Source organism: Anopheles gambiae, chromosome 2, assembly GCF_943734735.2.
Source record: "Anopheles gambiae chromosome 2, idAnoGambNW_F1_1, whole genome shotgun sequence".
Lineage (NCBI taxonomy): Eukaryota > Metazoa > Arthropoda > Insecta > Diptera > Culicidae > Anopheles > Anopheles gambiae.
Window position 1 is genome coordinate 46,650,943 of NC_064601.1, and position 22,764 is coordinate 46,673,706.

At 37.8% G+C, this 22,764-nt stretch overlaps 1 protein-coding gene and 1 non-coding gene across 35 annotated transcripts in view; both read left to right on the plus strand.

Moving 5' to 3' along the window:
- LOC1278819 (casein kinase I) overlaps window positions 1-22,764 on the plus strand; it is an 81,215-nt gene that overhangs the window by 40,858 nt on the left and 17,593 nt on the right. For 17 of the 34 annotated variants that reach the window (XM_061648677.1, XM_061648665.1, XM_061648664.1 and 14 more), the window contains 6 exons: window positions 5,233-5,343; window positions 6,776-6,945; window positions 18,690-18,804; window positions 20,175-20,443; window positions 20,534-20,704; window positions 22,501-22,581. In XM_061648677.1, coding sequence (XP_061504661.1) covers window positions 5,233-5,343; window positions 6,776-6,945; window positions 18,690-18,804; window positions 20,175-20,443; window positions 20,534-20,704; window positions 22,501-22,581 — 917 coding nt within the window. Of the gene's footprint in view, window positions 1-5,232; window positions 5,344-6,775; window positions 6,946-10,059; window positions 10,212-18,689; window positions 18,805-20,174; window positions 20,444-20,533; window positions 20,705-20,888; window positions 21,326-21,353; window positions 21,429-22,500; window positions 22,582-22,764 lie in introns of those variants that run through there. The other 17 variants (XM_061648663.1, XM_061648682.1, XM_061648675.1 and 14 more) reach the window with 4 other exon arrangements.
- Trnar-ucu (transfer RNA arginine (anticodon UCU)) lies at window positions 19,166-19,238 on the plus strand. Its single transcript has one exon. It is a non-coding gene; the product is annotated as a tRNA-Arg (tRNA).

Below are 22,764 nucleotides of genomic sequence, written 5' to 3' on the forward strand. Positions count from 1 at the left end.
TTTATACAGTCGTTGCCGCTAAATTTTGACTCTAACTCACTTATTTTTGTCTCGAAGGCACCAATTTTTGACAGCGTTTCACGATTTTTGCCTCGAAGGCATCAATTTTTGACAGTGCGCATCAATTTTTGCCTCGAAGGCATCAATTTTTGACTGTGAGTCAATCGCTTTATTTACAAAATTTTATGTAATTTCTGAAAGTGTGTGTTCTGAAATGATTGAAATTAAGTTAAGCAGTGAATAATTTTATTGATAGAATTTAAAATAAAACAATTGTTTTGCCAATTTAGAAGATTTAATGGAGTGAAAAATATTGGCATGTATTTTCAGCTGTAAACAAAAGCTTTAGAATTTCTAAAATTTCATCATTTTTTCTCAAGAAACAATCAATTTACACAGTTTTTGTATTTTTTATGAGTTGTGGAATAACAATTGTTAAAAATCTGCTTAAATATCTTGTAAAATTGTCATTATTCCTACAAGAGTCAAAAATTGATGACTTACAGACAAAGATAGGTGCGTTAGAGTCAAAAATTGATGCGCACTGTCAAAAATTGATGCTTTAGAGGCAAAAATTCATGCGCACTGTCAAAAATTGATGCCTTAGAGCCAAAATTTGGTGGCAACGACTGTAAATACTAGATCAATTCGTGAAATGCCGCATAGTGCAAATGAAAAATACAATCTTGTTTTCTTTGTATTATACTTATTAAAATATACTAATAAATATACATTGTGCTTATGAAAAAATGAAGAAAACAAACTCGAACATTCCATATTTTACATATATATTTCTTTCCATACCTCACCTCTTGTAACTAAAACTAAAACTACCAGTAAAGATTATAGGTCCTGACCTACAGGAAACTTTGTACTCTCCATCTCCCTTTATTATCATTTTAAAATGACGCCAAAATTGCCTGACTCGAGGTGATGAATATTTTGGGTTCAGGTGTTGGTCAAACGCTTCAATGTTCGTTCATCCTTCAACCTTTCATTTGGCCTCTTTTACGAAGGTAAAGAACGCTTCTAGACGAATGCAGCTTTGTGTGAAATCAGAAACACCTATAAAGAGTAACCATCGAAACGGCTCTTGAACAGCTTTTCCCACTTCTTGCTAACATTTGGGTATGGTTGGTCAAGTAGTAGTAGTTATTCGTTTGGTGGTTTGATAAGGATCATGGGCTTTTTCAACATTTTCTGCTACTACCGTTAACGTTTCCTTTTGTGTCGTGCGTTGGAACTCGCCGTGGCCGAAACAACCAAATTTTCGACCACAATCTATTACCAGTGACGTGATAAGGGTCTATAAAATGTTTCCCACTGATGGCTATCGTATCGAAGTGTGGACGACAAGGATGTATATCGATTACGCGTGTGTGTTTGTACCAACGATGGGATTTATTCAGTGAGAACTTCTTAGACTCCGCACATGCGAACTATTTCATTTTGAAAGCTCGATTGTGACCAACTTTTACATTAACTCCACAAACTACGAATTATTGTATAGCATTTGTTGGCACTTTAAACGATTGGAATTTCGAAACTGGGTATAACAGCTCATTTAGAATACTTAATATATTTCTTACACTAAAGTGTGACATTTTCTGTTGAAATATGTGTACGCTGATTATTCGTATTTTTGTGGGCTGTTTTGCATGAAACCCTTGGCTAACATTTTGTTTCGTACCATGCATGTTGAAATGTTCATCTTATTTGATCGCGCCTAAATAACGATGGTTCAAAATTCCATAAGATAGACACGAATAATTCCATTCACATAATCTTTGAGAAACGACTGCTACCAACATAAAAACTAAAATATAATTCGCGAACGTGGATGTTAGTTCTCCCTATTCGCAGCAATCTGCTCTTCCATCTTGCCTGCTCTATGTGCCTTTTTACATAGGTCTTGGTCGAAGTAATCCCATTGCAATCAAATGGAAGCGTTATTTGACCCCAAAGTGCCCGAAAGTGAAGAGCCCGCTGTGTAGGTTTTCGTTTATTTTGTCCGTTTCCATATCGTCTGTGTATCTGTTACTGCAAATAAAAACAAAATGGTGTGGGGGGATGGTCAAAGTTATGTAAGGTTGTGAAAAATCGCACCACAAGGTTGCTGTTAGTTTAGTAATAGTCAACTGATTTTTGTTCTTGTACTTTGTATACCAAGGTTGAAGGTAGACAGCCAAAATAGAAGCTTAAAGACAATGATAAAATTAAGTATAAAATATGAAACACTTGCAAGACTTTTGTCGACCTGAAAATTAAAGAATTTGAGGAGGAAGCTACATGTTGGGAAATTAGTAGTCCTCTTATGATGTATGTGTGGCACGCTTGTTCCAGAGTTCTACAGTTTTAGAGCTACTAAGCTGGTCACCTTTCGCCCATCGTGGTAGAATTTCTCATTAGAATAAAAGCATCATTCGCTTCTTCCGGAAGAAAGTCTTCCCGAAGCGACGGCGTACGTGTGCACTCACTGCCAAGAGGTTTTTCTTTCGATGGTGTGTATGCGGGTGAGGGTGTGCGACCCCCAGCTGTCCAGAACTGCTGATTTGCCTTTATAATCGATGGAAATGGGTTTCCATCGGGCAAAATTTATAGGCTGCCGGTTTTCCGCTCCAGAAAAGCAGTAAACCGGCGTCAGTGAACTATTCCTTCCATGACGTGTGCCGATGGTGAGAGAGAATGTGGCGTACGCGCCGAGTTTCCTTGAGTGGCAAGACCAATGAGCAACTGTGAGGATTGTAAAAAGCACATAGTAATCCCTTTACGAAACAATTTAAGTTACTGAAGCTTTTCGTCTGGTCGTTGGATAAATAAATTCAGCTCAGATGGGTGAGTCATACCAGCAAATAATCCAAAGCTCCATAAAGAAATATATTCCAAATAGCATGAACCAGATTGTAAGCAGTGTAACGTTTTTTTTTGCCCCCAACATCTTTCTCCCGTTTCGAACCTTTCAAGGTGAGTTTGAAGGTTGTGTCCGGGTGAGTGGGTCTTTTTGCCCAAGCGGAAACAGTCCTACCGATCCGGATATCGTGTAGGCGGATGAAAATGGAAATTGTTGCTCGTGGGGTAAGTGCGCTCTAGTATCATGAGTGGACTGGTTTTGCTGCTGCTACGTATAATAATTTATTCTATTTATTTGATCATGGTCGTATTCTTCAATATTTCACACAGTATTAAACCCGATACCGATATGATAAAATGTTTCGTTGCAATAAAACTAATTACTAGTGGGGCTATAGATTCTTCCTTGTTTTAAAATGTATCATTTACAAAAGTCATCAATTAATTTCGCTGGTACTTTTTGCTAGTGTTATACGAATCATGTTTACTTGTTTGTGCATAATAAACTCCGGATGTATGTTTTTTAGTTGGGCATCATTTACATACCGAGAAGAAGCCGACAAAAAAAACGGCAAAGCTCCAATATGCACTGGTGTGGTGCGAAATACCTAACCTAATTTCGAGTTTGCACCCCCCGTGCCAATATCATACTGCGAAAGATGATGACGATGATGATGATATATGTATTAACTCGGTACTTGAAGGGCTTTCTTCATGGGCCCGCCCGGTGGGATAAATTCTATGTTCCCCGGTTAGCCGAAGAAACGGATGTGAAAGGCAACATTCCGGTTGTGAACGCTGAAAACCGATGAATGGTAGAAGTGGGCAACATGTGTGCCCGGCTTTGCCATTTTCCATATTTACCGTTTTAGGTTTCCATTCTTTCATGTACCTATTAAAGTTGGTGAAGGGGGAGCGAAGCTAGTTTGAGACAACTTGAACCAACGACGTGTGTGCACTGTTCAGCTGTGTGAGTTTTAACTTGGTTTGCGCATATTAGTGTATGCGTGTATTATTGCAGAAATATATGGCGGACTGTGCAAATACTACGTTGTAGAGGTGTTGCAAAAATCATGATAGAATTTATTCTATAATCTTCGTTCGACCATGGCTAACCGTAATTTTGTTTATGAGTTTGTGATTCATTGAGTGCCAATATCAAGAAGGACGAAATTATTGTAATGATAATGATTATAAATTCTAGTTTTGGAATGGATTGATGTTTGAACACAGCCAATAAACCACCAGGTTTGTGTGGCTGGACTAATCAGACTCTTTAAAAAAAATATTATTATTTTTACAAAGTAATGGAAAACGAAACGAGTAATTTATTTATGCTTTTCATAATTCTTAATTTGATGACTATATTATTATCATCATCATTTAAGTGATGTTGCCGAACACAGAACAACACAGAGCAACTCATTTCACACTTGTTCTAGTTTAGTTATATTCTTAGGTGTACATAGTACTGGACATACCCTATTTCGATTTTGTGTTCATAATCAATTCGGAGCCGACATTGACTTTTTTTTGCGGCTACCAATACTTAGCATCATTGGACCTATTCCTATGTGGATGCAGAAATCGACTCCGTTTTGAAGCTAATTCTGATTATGGATCCAATTCCGATGCCGGAGCCGATTTTGACTCCGGAACCAATTCCGATGCCGATTCCGGAACCAATTCCGGAGTCGATTCTGGAATCTGCTTCCGGACCGACTATCCAGAATCGATACCAGAATCCTTAGGAGATAGCTGGAATCGTTTCCGACGAAATCTTCATTTTTCCTATCACTAATTCTTAGAGAAAGGTAGCAATTTTATATTTCCATGACCACTAGGAAGTGAGAGAAAAAATGCTGAGATAAATAACAGTTTTTTTTTTTTCAGAAGTAAATGTCTGGCTTATTTCTTTATCTACAGTTCTGCAATTGGGCAACAATTTTGAATATAACAAATTCCAAGAATTTGCAAGATAAAATTTAAACGAATTTAATATGATATTCAATGTTCAATATTCGTGAATGTTGTTTGATTTACTTAAGATGAATTGATTAGCATTTTACGCTTCAGGTTCGTTGTGCGCGCCAGTCTCAAAAGATTCTCTAAACATTCCAAGAAACATGTTCTTGATTCTGACTAAAACATTCCAAATCACAACACCCTTCGGCGTAATTAAAATATAAACGATACACTTTTATGACTTCAATGTTATGTGATGATCAATATTTTAATTACAACATGTGTACGCGATGAGATGAGCCACCTCTGTTTTTCTGTACGATATGTATTTATTAAATTTCAAATCTTGTTTCATACCTACTCACAAAACCTATGTTTAACAAAAAAACCTATTTTTCATTCTCATTTCTCTCACAGGGAAAAACCTATACAACAATGAACACGTAGCAATAAAAATGGAGTCAATGAAATCAAAAGCACCACAATTACACTTAGAGTATAGGTTTTACAAATTACTAGGAGCACACGGTAAGTACATTAATTTTGTTTCATTCGTTTTAAGTATCTGTTACTTGTTCTATGCAGAAATATCGAACATTTCCGTTGTTTGTGTCAGTTCTTCAACTTGAAATCGTGTTATATTTTTGTTTGTTTGCTTTTTTACCTGCGTCTGTTGTACTTCATATATCATGGAATAGCTTTTCTCCCTGATTTTATCAAATGTGTTTTTAATCGGACCACTTTTGAGTGGACATTCTAGCATCGAATTGCATATGCTATTCGATTAGATGTTTCTTCCCTAGTTCGCAAAATCGATAGTTGCTTCTTGCCATCGTTAATTACTTTAATTTTCCTTAAATTTGTATGCGTTCCATACCATCAGATATGTTTAACAGAATGATTGCTACACGTTTGCATTTTTCAACGAACGAATATTACACTACTTTTTCATTTTTTTAAAGCTGTAAAAATAGAATTTAATGTAATGAGTGTTCTTTCCGGTAAAATTAATGCGTTTCGTGTGAAGCTTAATGAAATGCTGGATCTTCGATTATTCGTTTGTAGTAGGCTTACCAGGCAGAAAGAGGATGAGGATATGGAGAGAAAGACAGCAAAAAGGCTGTTATGAATGTTTTCAGTTTAATATTAACATTTATCTGTTACCCTGAAAGCATTTTAATTTATAGAAAACATGTATCAAATTAGTAAATCTTTCCTTGGTGTTTTGTACGGCTATTCCTCCTGTAACATTTTCTATGCTTGTTTTGAATGAAACCGAAAAAAAATATTAAAAGTATAACTGAAATTATGATTGAAATCCAAAAATTAAAAGAAATAACTGAAAAAAGAAAACAATCAATACCTGAATTATGTTTGTCCCTTTTCTCATCGGATGGTGTTATTTCGTTCATGCAATGTGAAAAATTAAAAAAGAAAAAAAATCCCTCACATAATCATCAATATTTTGCATCTTTCTCTTCTTCTTCCTCGCTGTTGTATTCATGGTCCTAGCTTGTGTTATTTATGGTTCTTCTGTTTTCAATCCTGCCATCAAAGTATAAGTAAATGTTTCCTTTCATTCTACGTAATTTATAGTTTTACTTTGGGAAAAATTATACCATTCTATAAATTTATTTCAAAATAAAAAATCACATCGCAAAATTTGAATGGTACTGATTGATAAGCTTGTGAGGAAATTTGTTTTAAAAGTTATTCGTTTTTAGAATAGTTCCAAAACACGTTGACCCTTTTCAGCAAAAGCTTTAAATCCTTTTCAATGCGCTTCTAATCATTTTCCTATTTCTATGTGCACTTTCAATTTATCGATTTTACCTTTTTCTATTCTATATTCATGTATGTTTGCGTGCGCGCTCGCGGTTCTCTGCATCATCCATCTTCCTCTTTGCCCGCGCCCGTAAAACAATATGTGTAACACCCACTCTCCACGCCGACAAAACAGATACACAGTCCCCACCGGAAGGGATCCCGAGGGTGTATCACCTCGGCACGTGCGGAGGCCGGTACAATGCAATGGTACTGGAACTGTTGGGACCATCGTTAGAAGATCTTTTTACGTTATGTGGAAGGAAGTTTTCCTTGAAGACTGTACTGATGATTGCTAAGCAGCTAGTAAGTGTAGAATTTCTCGGCGGTCAGCCAATCTCATATCGGCTATCCTCTGCGATGTCATCCATCGACGTTGGTGTTAAAACTTTGTTTTCCCTGTACCTTTCCCTCTCAATTTACATCGTCATATTCGCTTGTCCACCATTTGTACTGCTGCAAGACTTTGCAGGAGTAAAGTGCTCCGAAGCCGTTTTTGAGCTCCGTTCTGATCTGGATTGTCGTTTTCTACTCTCTAGCTTATCCTTTTATTTGTTTATTTACTCATTAAAAAAATCGCTATCATGTAAAGTGTGTTCTACCACCTAAAAGCTCTCATAACTTACATATCTATATAGCTTGCTCATTAAATTATCCCTATTGCTAGACATAAAATGCAGTTTCACGTACGTTTCTTCAGCTCATAAACATGAAAATTTGCTCTAAATGCTATTTAATTTTAATGCATTCAAGAGTAAACAAAAATTGTTCGACTAGACCTACAACCGTTTGACAATTGGTACAAAAATTTGAGACGCTTTAACGGTTTACATAATTAAGTTATGTGACGAAAATAGCTTAGTTAGTTCATGTTAGTTATTAGCTACATTGCAGTATTTTTACCTCTCTCTACAACAATAATGCTTACAACGCAAATCATTCCTCTGTAATAAGCTTGGAGTGAAGCGCCGTTCGCTTTATTGTCTTATGGTTATTTTCGTTAAAATTAAATTTGTACATATTATCTATTTAAAAATTGCTATAATAGTATTGATAGTGCTAGTACATCGATGTTATCGATAGTACATTTTTTATCATTTTTACGTTTTGAGTCTTTGTATTTATTTATTAGTAATATTTACTTCTGTCGTTTTGGTTTCATTTCGTATCTCTTTTGTGTCATCATGGATTTTATGTAGTTGTTTTTGCTTTAGAGAACATTTTTCTGTTGTTTTTTTTTACAACATGCAACAACTATTAATTAAACCAAGATACTAAACAAAGTTGACTTTACTGACAGTAGTTTATAAATAAGCTTCATTACATTTGAATAATAACGTTGCTTGGTGCATAATAGCTTCTAATTTATATAACTGTTATGCAATTCTTGAAGCTTGTTGCTGTTGGTATATTTGTTTGTTTGTTTTTTTTTATTTTGTGTTGTCTGTTGGTTGATTTGTTTGTTTTTTTTTTTGCAATGGAAGAGAGTTAAATTTTCATTTCTGTTTGTTTTGGTTTCAATTATATATTCCTACCCGCTTGGACAGTTAATTATGTTTATTCTGTGATTGTTTTTATGTGTGCGTGAGTGTGTGTTCTTTTCTTTGTAAATTTAGTACCCATCGTAATCGGAATAAACTTAACTAAATATTGTTAAATTATCAACCATTTTGACAGCAGCATGTAGAAACCGACATAATTCCTCTTAACAATTGGTTTGAATATTTCAAACAAAAAAAATATAAGTCAACCAAGCCATATCGCGACTGATCCCTAATATCCGTACCCTCCATCCTACACAAAGATAAATACTAATTGCTCGATTCTATTGCAAATCGTGTAGTATATGTATGCGGGTTGAAACAAAAGCGAAGTAGTAGTAGTACTTAACCCCGATTCATTCACATTCATATTCTCTTCTTCCGTCTATTCCTTGTATGTTTCTATGTTTCTCAGCTCATGACATGTTTTCGAGTTAGCTAAAACTGAATCAATATCATCACAATCATTTAAAAAAACTGTCCTTCTTGGGTTGATTATTGGCGGAGGTGCAAATATTCATTCATTATGCTCGACTCCCTTTTAATGTAGTGTCTGTACCACATTTAACTGGGTAACGACTTCATTCTAAGATACATCTGTTCTAACAAGGCTTGTAACTCTGCATCATGTTATATGACAGTTTGTATCTCCCACGACAGAAACAGTTACGCGGCATACAGCTCCTTTATCAATGTAATTGAATATCTAATTATATGTTTATATCATTGTAAAACTTTTATACATAAGTTTTGATACAAAGATTCAGTCTGAAACAATTGTTTAGAAGAGTGTTTATGACAAACATAATTTGTGGTAAATCATATTTACAGTTTTGCATCATGTTGGATTGTACACACGATTTTGTAAGACTAGTGGAACACATTCCTTCCCATAACGCAAAAGACTTCGACATCGCTTCAGTCTCTGCAGAAGCAAGAAACGAAATTGTAAATGTGAAAGTAATTTTAAATTGAACGTACTTCGTACAAACGTTGGTCCCTTCAAGTTGTCTTCGTGAAGAATAAGTTAATACTGGATCGGCCGTAACTGTGAAAAACAAATAAACAAATTGAAATTAATCTCGGTTGGTCGGTCAGATCCTTTTATTTGTCATTCACATTTCCAATTATTTTGGTTGTTTCCACCGGTCTGAGTTTTCGTTATAATTATCATTTTTCGTACGATTGTGTACTCATGCAACTAAGAAAACCGGATTATAATGCCATTCGGTTGGTTGTGTTCGATATAAGAAGTGTGTATCCTCATCCCTTTCTCTGTCTGTAGCCCGTTGAAGATCAACACGAACGATATTCGGACAATCTTTGTACAATTTACATAAAAATGCTTTAGTATCTCAAAAAAAAAAAAACATACAATAAAGTAATATTCAACTGTTTTTCTGTTCCGTTTTCCCCATTAAAACTGTTGCTCTTTTTGCTATTGTACTTTTGCATATTTTTCACTCGTTGTGCCCTTTTACCTCTACGTTTTACGTCCTAAACTGTAATTAAATGCAAAATTATAAACATTCTATTTCGTAAAGTGACACGGCGATAAAAATGCAAACGAATTAAATTACTATGGTTATTTGTAAATTTTGTAAAACACACGAACAAACTATTACACATTTTTTGTACCAAACCGAATGTTAATGGTCTTTATCTCTCTCTATCTCTCTGTTTGCAATGTGCACACGCGTTATTTCTGTTTTTTCTCTCTCTATTTCTCTCTCTTTCTCTCTCGCTTCTGTCTGCACACGTTAACTGTGGACGCTCTTTCATCAATAATGCGTTCAATGTGCGTCTTCCCTGTCTGCATACTGTTGTACGGTTGGCCGACCGGCCTCAACCGACCACGACAAACTGTCGTCCCCACTAGCGGAAGGAATACCGGAGGTTTACTACTTCGGGCCCTGCGGCAAATACAATGCACTAGTAATGGAATTGCTCGGCCCGTCGCTCGAAGATCTGTTCGACTTGTGCGGTCGGCGATTCTCACTGAAGACAGTACTGATGATAGCAATACAATTAGTAAGTAACCTAAACACTAGATCGAGAGACCGATACGCATGTGTTGCTGTTATGGTGGCAAACAGTAATACCAAACCCTATCCCTCTTTTTCATCACGTATCCTTCTAAGTTGTTACGAAATTAATCTAAGAGAAATATTAAAGTTATGACTCCCTATTTGGCATTACTTACCTTTTCTCATTCTCTGTATCGTTTTCCACACAAGTTTCGTAGTTTCGTATGCCATGAAGTTGTAGGTGCCCATTAGCATTCGTTTCTTTGTTCCAATTCTGTGCACATCACTCCTTTCCGAAACAAACACTTCTGAGCGGTACTAGCAAGTTTTGTTGAGTGTTCGTGGTGAAGTTTTAAGTTCTAAATTTATTGGTCGGGTACATTCAATTCTTTAGTAGTGTCAGTCAAACTTGATTTGTAAAGATAATATTTGATATGGTTTTATTTGTGTTGTGTGTGTGTGTTGTTTGCACATTATTTTTTCCTCTTTCGTTTTTTCTTGAATTGTTGATTCTAATAAATATGTAAATTAGTTTCATATATTATCACACTGCAAATATCTACTACTCTAACTATAACTCGTACTACTTTTACTACTACTACTTCTACTACTACTATTACTACTACTACTTCGCTTATCAACCGACATTCATAACGATGAAAGATTAAATTGTGCCAATTGAATTGCACATATGTTCAATCCTTGGGAGCGTCAAGCGTCTACCAAACCATAAAAGCACGTACTCCCTTCCTGGAGTCCATTTACACAAAGCTCATATTTTATATTGTATAATCAACCCTTAGGTCACGTACTTTCGAATTTCTGTTCTAGTTTGAGATGCAAAAATGTTGCGTGTTTGTGCAGCGTACATATAATACCAATTTGTTTGTATGTGTGTACAGTGTCAACGAAATTTGCTTTCTAAGTCCCCTTCAACAAGAAGCATCATAGAATCAATGCTAGTAGGACCTTTATTATTGAGACCATAACCGCAGCAAAAGCAATTGTTATACATTTCGGGATATTGCCAACATCCTCTCATAAGCTTCAGATCGTCGTCTTTTGTCTTCAAAACTGTAAGCGAGTGGATAGAATCTATCAAGTGTGTTCCATCAAGCAGGTTCGTCGTCGCAATGTGGTGTGCTGTGCATCGACTCATCGCAGCTCATCTACCTAATTTTCTTTATCTCAGCAATTTTCCAATTGAAATTTTATTTTTGCCTTCTACGGATGCACGCTTTGCTTCACGTGAGCATGGATTTAGAACCGTGTTCGAGTTGATTTTCAGCCATTTTTTATGTTATCACTGGTTGGAACTAACCGTTAGCGAGAGACAAAGGTCAAACAGTGGCCTTCCCGAGTAGTTAAAATAGAGTACGCAACTCGAATTCAACAGTAAGCGTTCCACTAATTCAATTACTTGTACAATAATTTGCGCCGTATACAATTTTCTGTTTTTTTTCTCATAAATTTTTAATGCCATATCGTCAAATAAATGTATGTATGCAGCGATTAGAAATAGTTCAATCAGCTACTGGCAAATAATGAACTTGGTATGTACATATCATTAATTTACCCTGTAATAAGTTTAATATGTAAAAACGTAAAACATATAATCTGTGTCACTTTTAACTGAGGGTATTTTATTGAGTTTAGTAATTTGTTTGTTAATAATTAGTACTAATTATTAGAAATTATTGTATTATCTTTGTAAATAATATTCTTTATCATTTGGTATTTTGGAATTATGCTGATACTGCTTACATAATTTCGTGCTCGAGCTTTTTATGTGACTTCTTGTGGCTTCAATGTAAACATACTTAAAACAGCAAGAAAATAGTGCCATCGCCAGCTGTTAAACGCTCGACATTTGCCACGTCGCTTAACTTCAAACTTTACAAAACGACCACGTACAACTATTCCAATGGTAACCATTACTAGCTGCCGTATGGAAAAACTGTAGCAAGTTGCGACGAGCTTGTTAGGTTTCTCTTTCTGGATACGATGGAACACACTTATTTGCATAAAATTTTTCACTGTACTACCTTTGCTTACATATCGGTAGACAAGCGAACGAATTTACAGTGGGGCGAACATACAATGTGTTGTAGGTAGTGAATATGCTCAAGGTTGTTGTAGAAGTAGCAAATTATCACTGCAGTTTTAAGTTCATGCCATCTACGCTGCAGATATTGCAACAATGATGATGGACAGGAATGGAATATAGCTTCGCCGCTCCATATTCTATCTCACACATACTTCGTTGCTCAGACAACACCTTATGATGTTGTAACCTGGTTTCGTGATTAATGCATACCGCCAACCATCATCATCACCACCTCAACAGTCAGCAGCTATCGATTTCAAAATAGCATCGCAAATTTTTAACTAAGCGAAATATACATGAGCTACATATGTACTCATGTACGCTACCCAGCTGCGCTAACATTGAATGTCAACACGTGCACAGTAATACGAAGGGTATGGCATGACGTTGAGGGTCTTTATGGGCCGCTAATCCTTTGGACTTTTCTGAACCTTTGTTGATTTATTGAGAGCTAGAAGGGAAGCCCCTTTTTAAAACACACATACATACAGGTGCATGATGTAAGCGTTTGTACATACCAAATGCTTCTTGCCTACTTCGGAAATCACACGATGACGTTTCTGTGTCAGCAGCAGCATTGTCGGAGGAAAATCGAGGCTTTTCAGGTCATAGACACAGTGTCGCTGAAGGAAGCGAGTTTTTGTTCGTTTGTTTATTTCTCCTGTTTTTTTGTTGCTCCACCTGCAGCAATGGAAAATGCGCTTACCTTTGTACTGTTGAATTGATTGAATGTCTGCCCAGAGGACAGGATGTTGTTGTGTCTGTGTATGTGTGGGAGTCTAGGTGTGGATACTCCGGGGTTTGAGGGATACATCGTGACAACACGTCGTGTCCTACCCAATGCAGATGTTTGTTAAATGTTGTTGTTGTTTCGGGAATAGAGTTGCAGTCGGGGGGGGGGGCATAGTCGTTAAACACAATGTTGTTGCACATGTGGGTGAGATATCTATTTAAATAAACGGACATACAAGGTGGTATGTTTAATGTGAAACTTAGAATCCCACATAGACCACAATCACACAAACGCTTACCTGTGCACCTCCCGGGTCGATACTGGCAATTGCATCATCGGCGAGGGAGGCAACCCGGCACAACTACCCTTGACTTATTTTTACCGTCCGGACGGATTTACGCGAGGACAACGTTTAGGAGAGAAGGAAACAATATTTGCTGGTTATACATAACTCCCCTTCCTAGTCCTCCCTCAGATTGTCCGCCAAGAGAGTAAGAGAGCCATGGCGTAGCTATTTTGTCAGAATGGGTGAAGTGGTGGTTACGTTAAGTGAATTGATTTTTCATTGCCAGTGTCATTGTTTCCTCTGTTTCTGTTTGGTGTGTTGTGTTTTCCTTTTTTTACGATGGAAACAAACCGATCGATATTTAAAAGCTACCCGCAGAACTGTTGCTTGCTGGAATCGAATTTATTGCACTTTGCAATAAAAAGGCTAAAATGGGCTGTGCGGCAATGTACATATGTCCTACCATGCAATGGTGCCCTATTTTTATACCACAACCAACAAAAATACATTTAATTTAAGGTAGAAAAGTTCGTACCCTTATAGTTTTCATTTATTAAAGTTGAAGTTTTTTTAAACAAGTCAATAACATAACTACCTATTACTAACTACGCAGAGTATTGTAGCTGTGAGCAGGTCTAAAGATAGCGCTTTTGCGTCAAGAATATGATTGAAAATTAATTTCTTCGTTTTTTATTACCTATCCTTAAAAGGAGTAGCCTTAAAGGTTTAGCTTTTTTGGTACCTTTTGATTACTACTTACCTTGAATTAAAGCTTTAGTGTACCTTTGTGTGTACCTTTTCTTCGTGTTTTGAAGCGCTGTTCGTTACCTTTTGGATCGTTTTGAGAACATTTTCCAATTTTAATCAACCTTTTTCTCGGAAGGTGTGACGCTGGGATGATTTTTCAAGCATTTATGATACCTCTACTTTTTCGGAAGATCCTTCATATCATTTAATCTTGAAGCTTTTTTGGATTGTAAAAATTGAAACCGTGTTCTCCGCATACTACCTACCTAGGAATGAACGGCATCTTTGAGGTGTGAAGAACTAAAGGTGGAGAAGGGATTGATAAAAAATGTATTACACAGTTCTGTTTTTTCAATTTTTATCACTGTGTCGCTCACTGTGTTTTTTTTACTTCTATGCTCTGTCAAGCTTCTCCGAAAAGGATAAACAGTCCAAATCAAAAAATTGTATTTTTTATATTTCCTTTCCCTTACTTACCAACTTAACAAAATCCATAATTATTATTTTGATTTTACATCTTCTATTTCTGTGTAGATTCTTTCCGGCTACGGCTTGCAACACATCGATCGATTAAAACCCTCAAATGAATGTTTTCAGCTCTGGGGTGGATTTGAACTGTTACCCGCGAATAACAAGCCACTAACACAAAATGGCAAACATATTTTTAATAAAGGAAACACGCAGGCTGACACACGTTTGAATGCGGCTAGACCGTAGCGACACTTTCCGGACGATGGAGCAGGTAGATTCTCCCATTTCCGTTAATCAACGGCCTTTGCGCGCTGCCGTTCAGGTTTATCAAGGATTTAACTAACATGCAAAAGAAAATCAACTCACCGGATATGTTTTGCCTACTTGATATTTATGAAGGCACGCGTGCTCGCCTGCCCTGTCCCGCTCGCTCGGTTCCGTTGATTTTGCCAAAGCGCAGGAAATATTGATTGGATAAAATGGAGATGAGAAGTGTTGTTCTATTACACATAGCACCAAGCGCGAGTATATGCCCTCAGGGGCTGCGCGCTACTACAACCACAGTCAGTCGCACAAATGAGATAGTGAGATAGCACAAATTCTGCTCACAAGTTCTTTAGCTTCCATTTCTTACGCAACCGAAACTCTGTTTGAAAGACTAGGGCCGAGGGATAGAACGGACGCCGCAGTGCCGGACAGAAAGAACGCTGTGGCGCTTCCGATAGCAACGACAGTGGGCGACATGATGGGAAGAGGTAGAACAGCAAACTTATCCCCTCTTGGGAGCATTATGTTGGCGATGAAGAGAAGTTCACGATTAGTGTGTGATTCGGGGACGGGGTATGTGTGTATGTGTTGTGTTCGTGTGTGTCGATTGGTGCTAAATTTAGAATACAACTTAAACATATGGCTCGAAATGGCGGAAGGTGGGAGAGGGATGTGTGTGCGTAGGCGTTATGAAGATGCTCCGCTTTGCCAAACATAAAAAGCAGATGAAAACAGCAAGAGCAGGAGCAGCACGCTATTTCTGCTCAGTCACTCGCTGACGAAACAAATCACCAGCAAGCTACTCTTCCCTGCAGGCAGTCCGTCAGTCAGTCAGTCAGTCAGTCAGCCAGCCAGCCAGCCAGGCAGCCAGGCAGCCAGGCAGCCAGTCAGTCGGTGTCGTCTCCCTTAACCTCGCGGGGGATGATGAGTTTTGCTGCCAACCTTCCGAACCTATCCTCTGATTCGAGCAAGAATAATCATGTTAGGTTAGGGTCTTCTAGGATCTCGCCAGTAACTGTCTGTTTCATCTGTCATTGTACGGTGGGGCTTTCACTCCCGCTCAGTGAATTGATGCTGTAAAACAGAAAAAAGTACACTGTGTTGAAATGGATAATTGCTCTCAACGGTTCTTCAATTGATCGTATATCTATTTGAATATACTAATCAACCTATGTTGTTGTCTAAAACTCAATTAGCTATTTTGATAATATATTCAATTTAAAGTTATTATTACTTTCAAAATCCATACAAATGAAAGTACACCTACCTTCCTACCTGACTACCTACACTCTCAGATCCCATTTTCCATTTGCATACTCTCATTGTGGGCAGCTGGCAAACTCACAACGATTTCAAAATTTGTCCAAAATTCTCCCTTTCTCCGTTTTCTGGCACACGAAACAACAATTAACACACAATTAGTAGAAGGTTAACATTTAATGTCATCACCAGATTTCTTCAACCCGCCAAGCATTCAGCTGGAGCGACGGGAATTTTACTCCCATTTTATTTCATGCTGGGAGTATTTTGCTGCTAAGCAGTAGGTCTCGCTGTAAAACTGCATTCAAATGGTTTATTAAGTCATTGAGGATCGCGTCATTGTCGTTTGGCGGGAGGCATGGTAAGGTGTTGTTGCTTGCTTTTGTGGGAAAGTTGCGCTGCAGGTGCTTTAGCGTGCATTGGTCCAAGGTTGATCGCTGGTAAACGTTTCAACCACAAACAGAATGTGTTCAGATTAGCATCTAAATGCAAACAAACATGCTAGTGGTGTTTTAAAAATGCATTTTCACCTAGGGAACAATTATTCGCTTTAGCTAAAGAGGAAAGCATTTGTGTATATGGGCGTGTGTGTGTTTATATTTGGTTTATAATATGTTGTGGCAATTTCGAGCTTTCAACTTGTTGTTTGGCTTCCCGAACCAGCGTCATCTACTCTGTTCATTGATTTCTTTGTCTTCACATTTCCTTCACCTCCCAGCAAAGGCTTATGATCTCGTTAGTACTTGTTAAACTACATCGAGGGGGGCTCATTGTTGTCCCTTAATTCGCACCTCATTGTAAGCAGCAATTAATCGTTCCCATGTATCTCATTTCTCTTGGAGAGAGTACTGTTACCACCACCACATGGCATAGATGCTCTGATCCTGATTCCGGAGCTTCCAATAAAAGCTTCACTATTTTGCTCTGCTCTATTAGTAATGCGTCTGACCTTTGCGCAAAGGGTTGCTTCTTTCAACAGGAAACCATCGGTTTTTTTACCGAAAGCTTGTGCGAGAATCCTGTTTGCCGAACTGATTGAGAGATGGCTTGTTAAGGGTAGTGTCTATTTGTCACCTTCCTACGCTCGTTCGCTCATCCGCTACAAAAATAGCATTATAGCAACAGCGGTGACCGCTACACCCACTGGTGTAGCGTGTGTGGCTGGTAGTACACACGTAGCACTCAGTCCTGATTTGGATGCAGACAGGCAGGATAATTGAGTGTTTACGCGACACCTGGCCACCATGACACCACAGTTTTATCCTTCGATCCATGATAAGAGATAGCTTGAGGAGGAGGAGGAGGACTGTGTGTGTGGGGGGGGGGGGGGGTCTCATGAAAAGGAGGTGCTAAAAAGGGATTTGCTTAAAGGCGATGCTTGTGTTGGCGATGCTAACGGTGGCAAGAGCAGCACCCGAAACGAAAGTAATGTTAGTCTTGTGGGCATGTTGAGTTGAGAACTAAGATTAATGGGGACCTGTTTATCTTAGCTGAATTACGTTAATGGATAGCGCTCGACGAGTCCTTGGGATATCTTGAGTTTAACGATGTGATGATTCGTTGGCGAATGCTAAAATGAATGAAAGCTTATGTTAAACTTTAAACAAATGTAAATTATGGCACTGAATGATTAAACAGTCGTGGTTTAATGTAAGTGTAGAATAACTTGAAAATAAAAATGCCTGCAACCAACTGCTCGGAAGTAAAGTTTTTTTTTATGTTACGATTTTTGCAGACTGCGCAGGTGAAACATTATTAAATAAATTAATTAATTCATGTTGCGAAAACCTGTTTGGTTTCTACAAAAATTATTATGTTTTTTTTATAATAGAGCGTCTTCCCCTTTTAAACAGTAAGACCGGAGCCGTTCTTTCTTCTTTTAAAAAGAGATGTCCTTCATGGATCAATGGCCATAAGTTTCTGTACGATCAATATCCTACATTAAATCCTAAAACAATTAATGTACGATTTTTATAGCAAGATGAAAGGGGAAGCGTTAACATTTCATCACATTCAATATGCACGTCATAAAAAACATGATGTTTTGTTTAACAATTATTTGGTTTTGTTTTACAAAATAAGTCAATATATATCTTCCCTATTTTTAAGTAGCTTATGACATATATTCACGCAAAATCATAAAATTATGTAAAAACAGCATTTGCCATGAGCTAGTAGCCTGACATACTTACCTAACTAACTGACTGACCGACTACGACACCCATACTTAACAAAGAACTTTGAAAATGGAAGCAGACATACACACAGAAAGAACACAGCTTTCAAGTCAACAGTTATTGCAGAAAGTAAGGTTTTCAGATCTGAATGGAGAGCAAAACAAATAAAAAAGGATACAGAGAGTGCGAAGCAGTGTTAACATTTTGTCTTTTAACAAATATTTTGACAAGGATTTTGATGATGAAAAAGAGAGGTTTGTGGAAACAAAAATTTACACCGGCCACCGTATGGAGATTTAACAGCAGAGCATTTTAGCATAAATATAAAAAGATACTAATTCATTTTTTCTTTTCTTCCCTTCCTAAACCGATGCACGTCAATGTTCACGGATGGCATTATCACGTTTGTTCGCTGATCAATTTCTATTCCACAGCTCCATAGGATCGAGTATGTGCATAGTCGTCATTTAATTTATAGAGATGTAAAACCAGAAAATTTTCTAATCGGTAGAAATTCAAATAAACGTGATAAAATTATACATATAATAGGTAAGTATGATATTAGTAATTTTCAGTGTGTATTATGCTTTGATAATATTTTAATTTTCCCGTTTTCCAAAATAAACAACCATTTTCCTACTATTGCGTAGAAGCGAGGCAGATAGCGAATGAACGCATATGCTTCATGAGAAAGATAAATTCCGTGAGCGCTGCACGATGAACAATCCGCTCGCGTATGGTGAGCTGGAGCGTTACGCGTGAGAAGAACATTTTCATTCAACTCACGCCGAACGTGTTGTTCATCCGGTGTAGATTCATTCGGCTGGACGAGTGAAGCGTTTCGTGTAGTTGTTGTGCATCCGAACGGCGTGTAGAATGTGTTCGGGTGTTAGCGGTCGGATGGCAGTGTGTCCCTTTGGCGCAGCGGATAGCGCGTTGGACTTCTAATCCAAAGGTCGTGGGTTCGATCCCCACAAGGGATGACGGTTGCGTTCTTCATGAGAGCGTGCGCATATCTTTTTACGGATAAATTTTTTTTTTAAGATTAAAGGATAACCCTTTTTTCTTTCTTTGGTATAACTATTTTATTTTTACTATATTTACATAATTATTTATTGTTCAATCATGTATTGTTTTTTTTATGAATCAATAATACTAAATCCTTTTTTTCATTCTTGTTACTTTATCATTCTTATTTCTACAAATATACGGTTGATTGTAATCACGATAAAGTTTATCCACGTAATGATACGTGAATTGCTATTCTTATTTGAGTACGTTCGTTAACTCTAAGCAGACAGCAATGGATGTTATTTACATAATGACACGTGAGACTTGCTGCATATGTTTTAGAAGCGTGGCATTGGACTTCACCTACCTTGCAATGCTACCTCTTCCTTCCCTGTAGCAGATGTTGAGTCGCCCCAAGTAGAAATTTTTAACTCGCCTGCGAATTGTATCCAACCGTGAAAAATTATTTTTAATTTTTCAACCGCCCGCCTGTTCATGTGGCTGGCCCCCTGCTCATGTATCTAGCAGGCACGAGGACGTTGGTAGGAAATCAGATGATGGTGGTTGAATTTTTATAAGAGTGTTTGCTGTCCGCGGTACATTATAAGCGTCAGGAATCATTTTTTATTATTATTATAGATTGTTTCAATGAAAAAGATGAATGAAGCACCCATGGCAATGTTGCTGTTCGAATGGACGAGATTTGCTTTGTTACATGATTTTGAATCAGTTACAAACAAAGAGTTGTCACTATTAGTTTGCCATCTTTGATGATATACTATAAGATAAACTGTGTATACATATCAGCAATAGAGAAATGGTTGTTTGAGCGATCTGAATATCTATATCGTATTGTCTGGACTAAGCATTAATTCACGCATGCTTTCACAATGTACTTTCATTCACAGATTTTGGTCTCGCCAAAGAGTATATTGACTTAGATACGAATAAACACATACCATATCGAGAGCATAAATCGCTGACGGGTACGGCGCGGTATATGTCGATCAATACGCATATGGGTAAAGAACAATCCAGACGTGATGATCTAGAGGCACTAGGCCACATGTTTATGTATTTCCTAAGAGGTTCACTGCCATGGCAAGGTCTTAAAGCGGACACACTCAAAGAGCGATACCAAAAAATTGGTGATACGAAGCGAGCGACACCGATCGATGTAAGTTTGGTTTCCAATCAATTACGACCATCTTTTTTAAACCATCTAGCAAATATTAAAACGCTTTCCCCATTCGTTTACTGTTTGTAGGTACTCTGCGATGGTCATCCCGAGGAGTTCGCCAAATATCTGCGCTACGTGCGGCGGCTAGACTTCTTCGAGACGCCCGATTACGATCATCTGAGACGGCTGTTTCAGGATCTGTTCTACTTCAAAGGTTACGTCGACGATGGTGAATTCGATTGGACCGGAAAGACGATGGTACGTAGCCTATGGACAGATACATTGGGACAGTATGATGGCGGCACACGGCAAAATGGAGGGATGGGCAAACAGGGCATCGGAACCAGGCCATGGTCTATGTTCCGATTTGTTTGCGTTTGGATATCAGCGTTCTGTTACAGTGCGTTACTCTATTTCATGTTTTGCCATCATTTTACCTTAGAGACCACACCGTTTGCTGATTTACAGAGGCAGAAAATGAACGCCACTTTACGTCGATTCAAGAAGCGAGTCCAAATTTAGTTCAAGTGGTAGTGTGAATGTGCTGTGTGCCTCCGAACGTTACGCGTAAATGATGGTGAAATTGAGTCTGGTGTCCGAAGACAAACACCTCATGCGAAATTGTTCGAACAAATCACAATTCCATCGTTTCTACTTTTGACACATTCAGGCTCAAACGCAGAAATTATTAGTGTCGTTTCGACCAAAGTAATGATTTGTGGAACGCCCATCCAAAATTAGCTGTGGAATAAAATGTCCCGATATGAGGATTTTTGTTGCAGTCCCATGTAATACCATTCCCTCTTTTGCTTAACATCGTTTTTACAACCTTTTTAATCAACTGTACCTGCTCACTGTTTTCCATCGGTTGAACGACACGGCACTTGAAATGATGGGATGTGTAAAGCCTTCAAATTTTCACGTTCTGCGGCAGCTACGTAATGCGCCACCGTCGCACATCGTGAAAACAAAATCAGCGAAGGTGTGTTTTGATGTCGGGCGCCTTATGGTGCGGTCTGTCCGGACCAGCGCGCCCGGTAGGCTTGGAAGTAATGATTGAAAGCACTTTGCTGTAGAGATATGAATTGATGTCCTACTTAAATCCGATTAGTTAAAGTCGTAAAGAATGTTTAAATTTGTTTTATTGTCCCGTCGAGAAACACTGTTTTGGTTGTTTGCGTGCTCGTCGTAGCAAATTTCCAAAATAGGCTTATGTAACGTAGTACTGCGTGTAAGTAAGTAGGGCCTATTCACATTGTGTTTCAGAATTTCGAATCATTATCAAAAACATTTAATAAACTTCGCCAATATAGAAACAACGCTATACAATCACAACCCTAGATTGATCGGATGTTGAACATAATATTATGTATCGGTTTTAGCATGGAGCGCTTTCCATATGAAACTTAACATGATTCATAAAGCGTTGCATAAATGTGTACGAGGACTGGCGGAAATGATAGGAATCGTTAATTGGATTGGCTGGTCGTGAGTGGTTCGAATTGTGCCGCGTTTCAGTAAAGCTCTCTCTCTCCCCCGGCCAAAGGAAATTTCAAAGATTAAACTATTTTACAATATTCCTGGTTGGCGACTACCAATTGAAAATGTCATTTGTAATGTTTGGTTGCGTAAAACATAAAGGGACACACGCACGGGGATATCGTGTATTGCTTTTGGTTATGCATTGCATAAGACTGCCGTTTTTAACAAAGTGTTTCCAAGCAAGAGTCTCAGATTAGCGAAGCTTAAAACGTTGTTATATAACTATAGTGGTATCATATTCAACACGCGCTTTATTGATTTTGTAAAAGTAGTATTTATTGTATGTTATGAAAAAAAAACAGATTTGTGTTGTATCGCTATATTGTGTTTTATCCACGGTTTTGGTCTGACAGAGCACTCAGTTAAACTATTTAGATTTACGCATTCGCTCGAACTGTCCATGGTAATACACGGTCCCATAAAATAGCAGTGAATGTAGCATTCCTGTAAACTGTGTAAGCACTGTATGTAAACTGTTTGGTCTTATGTTTTACCTTTTATCCCTCCAACAGTCAACGCCCGTCGGTTCGCTACAGACCGGTCACGAAGTCGTGGTGTCGCCAAACCGAGAAAGACATACACCAGCAAACAAGGTAAGGATGAGACTGAACTGTGCATTAACCATTGCTTCTTTAGGAATGTTTCCTCTCTGTTATGCGTAAAAGTTTGAGAAATTGTTCCCCCAACGACATGTCGGTAACACAAGAAAACAATTTGTTTTGATAAATAATACAACATCCAAAGATTGTCTTCTACTCTTCCGTCTTTCATGTTCG